This window comes from Hylobates moloch, unplaced genomic scaffold (genome assembly GCF_009828535.3).
Source record: "Hylobates moloch isolate HMO894 unplaced genomic scaffold, HMol_V3 SCAFFOLD_6, whole genome shotgun sequence".
Taxonomy (NCBI): domain Eukaryota; kingdom Metazoa; phylum Chordata; class Mammalia; order Primates; family Hylobatidae; genus Hylobates; species Hylobates moloch.
The window spans coordinates 127,639,158-127,649,943 of record NW_026652281.1 but is presented as its reverse complement, the minus strand read 5'-3'; the positions used below and the strand labels follow the sequence as shown (position 1 = coordinate 127,649,943).

Here is a 10,786-nt window from a genome sequence, read left to right as displayed (position 1 = left end):
GTGGATCACCTGAGGTCAGGAGTTAAGACCAGTCTGGACAACATGGTGAAACCCCATTTCTACTAAAAATACAAAAATTAGCAGGGTGAGGTGGTGGGCGCCAGTAATCCCAGCTACTCGGGAGGCTGAGGCAAGAGAACCTTTTGAACTCGGGAAGTGCAGGTTGCAGTGAGCTAAGATCACGCGATTGCACTCCAGCCTGGGTGACAAAAGCGAAACTCCGTCTCAAAAGAAAACAAAAAAACAAAAAACCCACCATGTTGATGGCACCACCCCCCATACACATCTTATTTATCCACAATCTCCTTCTAAATGGTAGCCTCCAATAGCGAACTCCCAGTTGGCAGGAGCATCAAAATAGAGCTCACTAAGTCAAAATTCTTCTGATAGGGAGAGGAGAGAGAATTAATAATCAAAACCCAAGGCGGGGCAGGGCCAGGGCCAAGCACAGTGGTTCACGCCTATAATACCAGCACTATGGCAGGCTGAGTCGGGAAGATCGCTTGAACCCAGGGGGTCGAGGCTACTGTGAGCCATGATCATGCCACTGCACTCCAGCCTAGGCAACAGAACAAGACCCTGTCTCAAAAACAAAACAAAACAACAACAAAAAAAACAAAGCAAGTAGGAAAAGGAGGAAGTAACAAGACCCCCAGTCTGTGACCCTTTTTCTATATTTTTAAAATTTCTTTTTTTCCCCCTATGTTTTTACACATGCTGTTCTTACCTACCCTCCCATTCCATAAGTCCAAATCCTATAAAATGGATCTCATCCTTCTAGGCGCAACTCTGGAGACCCCCATTCCTCCTTTAAGGAGCGCCTTTTTTAACCCTCTCAGGTTCAAGTGACATCCCCTTGTTCTGAATTCCCATAGCACTCGTGTGCCCTCTCTGACTACACACAGTAATCTCTGCCTGTATTCTACTTAGTGATGTTGGGACTCATACCCCTCCAAGACCAGGAGTTCCTTGAAGGCAGAGAACATGTCTGGCTCATCCTCAAAACCCCACAGCACTCAGCCCTTAGTAGAAGATAACCAACACTTGTTTGACGAAATCAGTTCTGACCCACCATGTCCCAGCCCCCGTTTCCTCCTCTTACAAATACTGTCCAAGAAATGCTAAGGCCATGAACGTGCTGAGTGCATGGTAAAGAAAAGAGAACGCCCTCAACCCCATACAGGGACCCCTTACGCTTATGCAGGTGCTACAGGTAGTGTGTCTACCACTTACATCCAAGTCCATCTCGGGATATTTCCGGCCCTTGCTTTTGCCCAGACACTTGGTTTTTCCTCCTTCGAGCAGTTGGCACCAAAATCCTTTCTTTGGATCAAACCTGTGGAGGTGGGAAAGTCTCTGGATGGGAGCTGGGTCAGCCCACCCACTTCCGACCTTAAAGCCATGTTCATGGACCCCAGGAATGGCAGAGCCCAGGGAATCTACTGCTCTTGAACCCACGTGGACTGTCAGAAGCTATGTGCCATCTGTGGGATCAAATGTGTCCTAGGCTGCACTAAACGTGCCTGTCCTACTTCCGGCAAAGGGCAGCTCGCACATTCTGAGTCTTCTCTTCTCCAGCCTGAGCAGCCACAGCCGCTTCAGCAATCTACAACATGAACAGTTTCCCATCCTTCGATGTTCTGGGAAATCTTTCCTGGCATTCTCAATGCTGAGTAACTTTTTTTTTTTTTTTAAACCCAAGAAGGCTTCTTTACCCCTCCCAGCATCATTGGGGGAGAGGGGTGTTTAGTGGAGGTTCTTTTGCTTTTTAATAAATTTCATCTTTATCAAAACACGCAGTATCCACAGCTGCACTTAAGCATGCCTATCACTGGAGAGTTTCATTTTTTGGAGTAAACTTCAGAAATGGCACAGCAAGACTGCCAACATCATCCTGTCTTCAAAGGCATTTTTGGGATATGAGATCCGAAGCTGTTATGGGAAGGGAGGAATACTGACATCAGAATTTAGCCCTGGATCAGGAACTGTGAGGAGATTCTTGAGCATGAGGGCATCAAGAAAACAGAATTCCCACGAATAGCAGAAGAGAACAGAGATTTCTGAATGGGTCACAGGATAGGTATAGACGATGACGATGATGATGGTGATGATGATGATGACAAGGACAACAGCAGCTACCATTTATTTAGCACTTAGTGCATGCCAAGCTCTCAGCTAAGAGCCCCACATGAAGCTTTCATCCAATTCAGCAACTTTCAGGATGCAGGGATTACTATCTTTATCCCCAACTTACAGATGAGGAAAGTGAGGCTTGAAAGACTGAGGAAATGGATGTGGGGCCCTAACCCAGGCATCTCTGACATCATGGCCCACAGCCTCAGCAGGTGGCCCTTTCTCCCTCAAGGTGAAGGACTGACTTCCCTTCTCCCTTCAACTCCCACGACAGTGAAGATGGAATATTCTTGTTGCAAAACTTTCCCAAGAATGGAGCCAGGGAGGGTGACTTGATTCCTCCTTCTCTTGGGGTCCCATCATCCAGCTGAGTGTGTCACTTATCTGTGACATAGCACAGGAAAGCAGCCTTTCCTAGCTCTGAGCCCATGCAATGCGGACAGGCCCTTACTCATAGTAGGAGGGCGTTCTCAACACACTTGCACCAGGTTCTGAGTGAGTAAGGTTATTAACTGTCAACAACATTTGTGTTTCCTTTTCTTGAAATCATAAGTCAAAATCTAATGCTGGCCGGGGGCGGTGCCTCATGCCTGTAATCCCAGCACTTTGGGAGGCTGAAGTAGGCAGATCATTCAAGACCAGGCTGAGCAACATGGTGAAACCCCTTTTCTACAAAACATACAAAAATTAGCCAGGCATGATGGCACATGTCTGCGGTCCCAAGCTACTCAGGAAGCTGAGGTGGGAGGATCACTTGAGCCTGGGAGGTTGAGGTTGCAGTGAGCCAAAATCACGCCACTGCACTCCAGCCTGGGCAACAGTGACCCTGTCTTAAAAAAAAAAAAAAAAAAAAAGCTAATGCTAAGAAAATCTTGTGGGAATTAGGGCTGCTCATTACTGATCTAATTTACTTACATAAAACACTCTGAAAATGTTCAGCCCAGACCAAAGAGAACATCCCATGATGGTCTGACCAGAGTAGAACAGATTCATCACCTCCCTTTTTCTTAAGGTGATACGTTTAACAATATGACTTAAGTCATATTAATAAGTTTTCGTACTTGCTGACTCTAATTAACTTCTCTCTCTCATAATTATTCAAGCCTTTGGCTTTTTTGGCCCAGGTGCCTTATCAGGGAAATAACCTGCAGAAAGGCAAAGGCAACACTCACGCCAAGGTTTTGTGGTAGTCAATGGTGTTGGTCACCCCAAGGAACTTCTGCACCATGTCCATCACTTTGGCAGGTTCTGTGCGTAGCAGTTTGCCATCTAAGACCAGAATCTGGAAAGGGAGAAAGGGGATCGGGACCTGCTTTGACTTCGGTGGCAAACAAGGGCAACAGCCACAGCAGCAGGAATGGGCCTGCTTATAAATATGGGACCCTGCACCCTCTAGAATCTGGCTCCTCCTCCCCTGTTGAAGGGCAGGTATCCCCAAGCTCAGGCCTCTGTGGTCTCACGCCTGCTTTCTACCAGCTTCTGCTGCCCAATGCCATTTCTCCTAGAATTTAAGCTCTCACCAAAACCCTGCCTGCCCCTCAGGTCCCTGCAAACATCCCTCTCTGGCCTCTCTCTGAGCTTCCAGTCCATGTCACTCTCCTGCTCAAACACTCCACAAGTTTGCCTAAAAGGCCTGGTATGGCTGGGCATGGCCGGGCACGGTGGCTCACACCTGTAATCTCAGCACTTTGGGATGCTGGGGCGGGCAGATCACTTGAGGTCAGGAGTTCAAGACCAGCCTGGCCAACATGGTGAAATCCCATCTCTACTAAAAATACAATAATTATCTGGGCGTGGTGGCGCATGCCTGTAATCCCAGCTACTTGGAAGGCTGAGGTGGAAGAAAGGCTTGAACCTGGGAGGCAGAGGTTGCAGTGAGCCAAGATCGTGCCACCGCACTCCAGGCTGGGAGACAGAGCGAGACTCCATCTCTAAATAAATAAATAAATAAATAGCCTGGTATGATTGGGTTCCTGCCTGTCCCTCCAATCAGGCTCTCCCTCCATCACCACACCCAGTCTCCTCGCTCCCACCTGCCTGCCTCAGGGCTGTCTGGGTCCCTTTAGGGCTACAGGGTCTGTGGTGATAGGACACAGGCTTGGGGAGTTCTCATGTATCAACCTTGGGATAAACAGGTCTACAGTCTTTTTAGGCCAGGTACAGTGGCTCAGGCCTGTAATCCCAGCACTTTGGAAGACCGAGGGAGGACTGCTTGAGCTCAGGAGTTTGAGACCAGCCTGAGCAACATAGTAAGACCTTGTTTCTTAAAGAAAAAAAATTAGCTGGGTACAGTGGCTCACACCTGTAGTCTCAGGTACTCAGGAGGCTGAGGTGGAAGGATTGCGTGAGCTCGGGACACCGAGGCTACAGTGAGCTGAGATCACACCACTGCACTCCAGCCTGGGCAACAGAGTGAGACCCTGTCTCAAAATAATAATAATAATAATAATAATAATAATAATAAAATCTTTTTATAGACCCAAGGGTCTAGCTCTCCAAGGAGGGCATATCTGTCCCCGTGGCTGGTGAGAAAGACTTGGAGGCTCTCCGCTAACCACAGCAAGCCAGTACTGCGACTGCCCTCACAAGGGTCAGGGACAGCAGCTACCTGGTTGGCGTGATAGGCACTGAGCCAGCGCTCGATGTGGGTGGCGTACCAGCCGGGGACCAGGCAGCGGTTCTGGAGGGCACGAAGCTTTGAGGATGCATCGGAGCCGGCCGTAATCACCTCATGGAAGGTGTACTTTAGGGCCACTGGGTCGTCGTGGGCTCGCTGGTGCTGCAGGCAAGGAAAGAGGGTCAGCATGCCACATGGAGGACACAAAGGAAGTGGCCTTAGAGGGATAGCAGCCCACAAGGTGGCCAGAAGATCCTCAGCTGGACCCAGGAGCTCTGTGTCTGAGTCCTGGCTTTGCCTCTCACTGTGTGCAGTATCAGTGGAAGCCACTGCTCCCAGAGCCCCAACTTCTCCATCTTTGAAATACGGGAGCTGGACTAAATCAGGGTTTCCTGAGGCCAGGAATGGTGGCTCATGCCTGTAATCCCAGAATTTTGGGAGGCTGAGGTGGGTGGATCACTCGAGGTCAGGAGTTCAAGACCAGCTGGCCAATGTGGCGAAACCCCGTCTCTATTAAAAATACAAAAATTAGCCGGCATGGTGGTGCACGCCTGTGGTCCCAGCTACTCAGAAGGCTGAGGCACGAGAATCACTTGAACCCGGGAGGCGCAGGTTGCAGTGAGCCAAGATCACACCGCTGCACTGTTGTCATACATAGAAGGCAACCACTCATAAATGCAATAAAAACAAAGCAATGTTCTCAAACTCCAGCCAGACACAAATGTCTGCAACAGGCCCTGAATATGCTCTCTTTGTTGAAAGCGGAGGTTGGCAATGTTAAAAAGGACATAAGACCACTTGCACTAAAGTGAGCATTTCTCCTTTATGGAAATCAGAAGGATTGGGAAAGAACTATAAAAGGGAGACTGGCTGGTCTGAACCACTTAAAATAATGCCATGGGAGGTCCGAATCTGCAGAATTCACTAAGTCCAGAAAGCCAGAGCTCGGGCACCTGTGCAACAGGCACTATCCCCCAGCCACCAACCCCCTCCCCTGAGGATCACATACAGCCCAGGGCCGGGGCAATATGGTGCACAGCAGCCTCCTCCTCATCCCAACCTCCTTCTGAGACAGGCCCCCACCCTTCCTCTCCTCCAACATCTTCCCAGGTCCTCCTGGGGAGAATGAGTATCCCTTCTCCTTCTCTCCTTTACCCCTCTTGATCATGGACAGAAAAAGGAATAGGGTCTTAGATTTAGAGACTTGGATTCAAATGCCATCATATGAAACTTGCTGCAACTTGGTTTTCTCATCTTTGAGAAGGGGACACGAACGTGAAACCCCTCCTCTGCCTTCTAGAAACCCGCTGTGACTCTCCAGTGAGGTGGCAGATGTACAGCAGTGTCAGTGCAGAACAGGGACTGACCCAACCTGTGGCGGCTCCCTCTCTACCCTACGTTCCCCCACGAAAGCAGACTGCCCGTTCCCTGCACAGCGCCAGGAGGCGGGGGCACATGCCACGGCAGAAACCAGAAACACTTGACAAGTGTTTCTCAGTTTTCTTCTCCTAAAGAAAAAGCCACAGGAAAGCAGACATCAGGGCATAAACAGAAGCCCTAGAGAACAAGAGCAAGAAGGGGCTTCCCCACCAGCCTCATGGACTGGCAGGAGGAGAGACTTCCATGGGAGCAAAGAGGAGGCAGGTACCAGTCCTGCGGGAGACCGTAAGGTCCCAGGCGGGAGGCAGCCACTGTCACATCTGAGAAAAGAGCCTCAAAGCAGGGTGGGAACTATGACAGTGGCCAGGCCTGAAGAGTCTGTCCCAGCCAGGACAGGGGACACTTCTCTGGCAACCATGGGCTAAGACCCAGGGCCCCACCCCCTCCCCAACACCAAGCACAGGCCTGGTCGGCTGGGTTAATGAGGATGCTCGGGACCTCGGCCTGGACAACAGGGTGGTTTCTGCTGGGGCACCACTTCCGAATCACAGTGCTTGGCTCTGTGGCATAATCACAGGAATGTTGGCAGCCAGGGGGAGGACTCCCCCTACCCCACCAGGGAAGGCCTGAAAGCATTCCTGCAGGCTCAGTGGGCTGGCAGGCAGGAAATTAAGTCAGGCCATAGGCATTAAAGAGAGCTCTGGTTCAGCCAGGCGCAGTGGCTCATGCCTGTAATCCCAGCACTTTGAGAGGCCGAGGCAGGCGGATCACGAGGTCAGGAGTTCAAGACCAGCCTGGCCAACATGGTGAAACCCTGTCTCTACTAAAAATACAAAAATTAGCCTGGCATGGTGGTGCACACCTGTGATTCCAGCTACTTGGGAGGCTGAGGCAGGAGAATCACTTCAAACCGGAAGGCGGATGTTACAGTGAGTTGAGATCAGGCCACTGCACTCCAGCCTGGGCTACAGAGCAAGACTCCGTCTCAAAAAAAAAAAAACAGAAAGAAAGAAAGACAGCTCTGGTTCGTACATGTCCCATATAGGGGCTTGGATCCACACCCTCTCCATGTATCACAGTCCAGGTAACTGCCTCACCTGGTCAGGTGCCCGCCTTCTCCACTGTGAATGGCAGTCTTGTGTCTTGTCCTTCCATGAGCTCCCACTCCCACCCGTGTCCAGCGAGGAAGTTATAGTCAGTATGATCCTGCATCGCTGTTCACCAAATCTAAGCTTCCTCTAGGTGTAACCAGCCTCCACCTCTTGTCAGTGTCAGAAGTAGAGGCAGGACCCCGCATGACACTAGGCAGGTGGACAGTTAACCGGTGTCTGGCTTTCCATTTCCACCTGTCACCTCCACCAGGGACTCTATTCTCAGCCACCACCACGCTCCAGGCGCCTGGCTCAGGGCTGGCACACAGTAGGTGCTTACTAATATCTGTTGAGAGTGAGTAACTGAGTGTCAGACGGAGCCCTGCGTTCCCTACACAGGGACTCCACCCCAGCCCCACTCACCTGGTACCATGAATAGGCCCGGTCCGCGGGGTTGATGAGGATGGTCAGGACCTTGGCTTTGGGCAAGAGGGCTGCTGCCCGCCGGGGCGCCACTTCTGAATCAAAGTAGTTGGCGCTTTTCTCAAAGTAGAAGTCGGAGGTGGTGTTGGAAGGGATGGGGAAGAATTCCATGTACCTGCAGGAAGCCCAGAGAGGGGGCTCACAGACAAAACTCAAGAGGGGGGGGCTAGGGGAATGCAGCACAAGGGCGAGGCACTGGGGTAGAATGTCCTCAGAGAGCAAGCAGGACGCTTTGCTCCCAACCAAACAAGGACTTGCCTCCAGTGGGGATTCTGGAAGGGAATGGCCTCTCGGCAGCCTCCCTGTTTCAAATTCGTTCCTTTTCCAGAAGACTCTGGAGTCGGGAGGATCTGAAGACTCGTGGGTGCGCCGTCAGTTGCAGGTCATGGGGAGGGGGTAATGCCCCTCAATCCTAAACTCTAGGATCCCGCCCCCTCAGCTGCTCCAGGCTTAACTGCCAGGGCTGTCACTCTCTCTGCCTCTAGGGGGCGAGCTGGGGCTCAGAGCGGCTCCAGGACTGCCCCAGGGAGGCCGGCACAGAGCAGAGGGGGACTCTAGAGGGCGGGCTTTCTTTCCTGACCTGGGGGAACACCTTCTAGGCTGTCACTGTGGACCAGGATCTCCTGCTACCCACAACCCCTCCCCAGCCTGCTGTGGGTGAGCACAGCTTTCCAGACTAATGCCCATATCCCACCAGAGCAATGGCCACCTCTGGATGAAGGAACCTCTGGAAACCAAAGGAACACTCCAGACCCTCCCAGGGGAACCTACCTATGCAAAATCAGGGTCCAACTTCTGGGGCTTGTAAGAAGCAAAGTCCACTCTCACGAAAGGTACAGGGTCCCTATCCTATCCTGTGAGGTGGGGCTGCTCTAGGCTGGTCCCAAGGATGCGCATCATCAGAGTGTTCTGGGGGCCTGCTAGATTCCTGCACCCCACTTTAGACCTACCTACAAAATCAAGCTCTTGGGAATTGGGCCAAGGAATCACGCTTTCTCTCATCTTTCTGAATTTTCTTTGCATGTCCACAATCCTTTGTTTACAATATCTCAATTGAGAAAGCTCTGAAAACACAGGCTTTGTTTCCTAGGTTTGTAGCAAAGCCATTTGGCAACAAAACCTGACTTATTCCTCTTACTTAGTGTAAATATTCACATACTTTGCTACAGACATATTAATGAATTTGCTAACAGGGTGCTACCCCAGGCATCGCTGAAGATGTTACTAAATATATGGTTTCGCACCACATTACCTTTCTAAAATCTGAAAAATGTTGACTTCCAATAATCCATCTGACCACAATAGATTTTAGATAAGAGACTGTGGAGATGTCAGAAATGTAGGTAGATGGGCCGGGCACGGTGGCGCACGCCGTAATGCCAGCACTTTGGGAAGCCAAGGCAGGCAGATCACGAGGTCAGGAGTTCAAGACCAGCCTGACCAACATGGCAAAACCTCATCTCTACTAAAAATACAAAAATTAGCCAGGTGTGATGGCGGGCGCCTGTAGTCCTAGCTACTTGGGAGGCTGAAGCAGGAGAATCACTTGAACCCAGGAAGCGGAGGTTGCAGTGAGCCGAGATCGCGCCACTGCACTCCAGCCTGGGTGACAGAGCGAGATTCCATCTCAAAAAAAAAAAAAGAAATGTAGGTGGGTGGATGGATGGATGAACAGATACAAAGGCAGACATACAGAGCAATGATACACAGACAAAAAAGAGAAATATGCACAGAAAAATACCAAAAAACAGACAGAAGGCCCATAACCTCTCCACCCAGGGAACCCACTGACATAAAAATAATAAATAATGGTAATACATGGACAAGGTTTAAAAAGGCAAACTTTGCAGTCCATGCACGTGATGATTGGGTGTTCACAAACATGTGAGGGGTACCCACCTCAAACCTTGTTATGATGTCGGCACATTACCTGCCTGACATGAAAAATTTTTAAAAAAGAAAAAGGCAAATAGAGAAAGATGCCAACTGAAAAGGTGGAGAGTAAAACCATCTCTGCTCTGGCCCCCACACCCTTAAGGGAACCTCTACTAGGACCCTCTGCTGGGAACCTCTACAAAGGTAACCTCTGCAGGCTCTGGTGGGAAGTGGCAATCTTAATGACTTCCCCAGGTGATGCCCAAAGACCAGCGACCTGCCCCTGAAGGGCCCGCAAGAACACCTCTGCTTCACAGTCAGCCACACACAGTAAGGAGGGCCAGAACATTTGGATTTCAGACCTTGGGACCCTGGGCAAACCCTTCTCCTCCCCAAGGCTCAGGATGTTTTTCTGCAAGCAAGGGAGGGGTGGACTTGGACTTCAGCGTCTGACTGCAGGCAGTAGAGCAAAGGGGCAAAGGGCCTCCTCATCGAGTGTCCTGTCTATGACAACACTGTCACACCATGATTCAAGGGTCACCGCACTTTGTCCCTGTTTACAGGAATGACAGCTGTGTGTGAGCAAGCTCCAGCTGCTTCCTGCTGTGTCCACAGCAGACTCCCGGGAGGCCCCAGGATGGCCTTCCTGTCCTGCTGTGGACAGAAAGGCCAACTCACCAGTCGATGCCTTTGTGATAGTTGTGGCCATTAAAAAACTGGATCTCCTCAAAGGTCTCAGAGCTGGGGTAGTTGCTGCTTAGGTCAGGGTGCATGCCCAGGAACAGGTAGAGGGCAGTGGTGCCTGTGGGGAGGGTAGACACCTGAGACCCAGGGCCCAGCCCCCAGCCAAAAAATAGAGTCTGGGTTCTGGGCCTAGCTCCCCACGACCCACTGGGGGCTCCTGGGAAGGTCTCTGCCTTTCTCTGGTCTTAGCTTCTTCCTCTGTGCAATGAAGCAATTACTAAATCCAGGGTGGCAAATATACGGCATGCATGTGGACACTGCAACTCCTGTACCTACTGCAGACATCGCTAATCTATCACAGCATTCTTCACTAAACAAGGACTTGGCCTCAGAATCCGCCTCACCACTGCACTGTGGTAGCCACGTTTGACTGACTGCTGTCCCCTCAGCATCCCAGAAGAGCTGGTCCTTTCCAGCTCTGGGCCTCTGTCCTATGGCAGTTGGTAGGAGCTCAGGGAAAAGG

The 10,786-nt window shown here is 50.9% G+C and overlaps 1 protein-coding gene and 1 non-coding gene across 7 annotated transcripts in view; one reads left to right on the top strand and one right to left on the bottom strand.

The window, feature by feature from the left end:
* NDST1 (N-deacetylase and N-sulfotransferase 1) overlaps window positions 1-10,786 on the bottom strand; it is a 73,233-nt gene that overhangs the window by 5,127 nt on the left and 57,320 nt on the right. For all 6 annotated transcript variants that reach the window (XM_032158365.2, XM_032158366.2, XM_058440039.1 and 3 more), the window contains 5 exons: window positions 10,258-10,381; window positions 7,645-7,819; window positions 4,742-4,912; window positions 3,306-3,415; window positions 1,234-1,336 (listed from right to left, as the gene is read on the bottom strand). In XM_032158365.2, coding sequence (XP_032014256.1) covers window positions 1,234-1,336; window positions 3,306-3,415; window positions 4,742-4,912; window positions 7,645-7,819; window positions 10,258-10,381 — 683 coding nt within the window. The remainder of the gene's footprint in view (window positions 1-1,233; window positions 1,337-3,305; window positions 3,416-4,741; window positions 4,913-7,644; window positions 7,820-10,257; window positions 10,382-10,786) is intronic.
* LOC116472118 (small nucleolar RNA U13) lies at window positions 9,545-9,644 on the top strand. The gene has a single exon (XR_004249022.1). It is a non-coding gene; the product is annotated as a small nucleolar RNA U13 (small nucleolar RNA).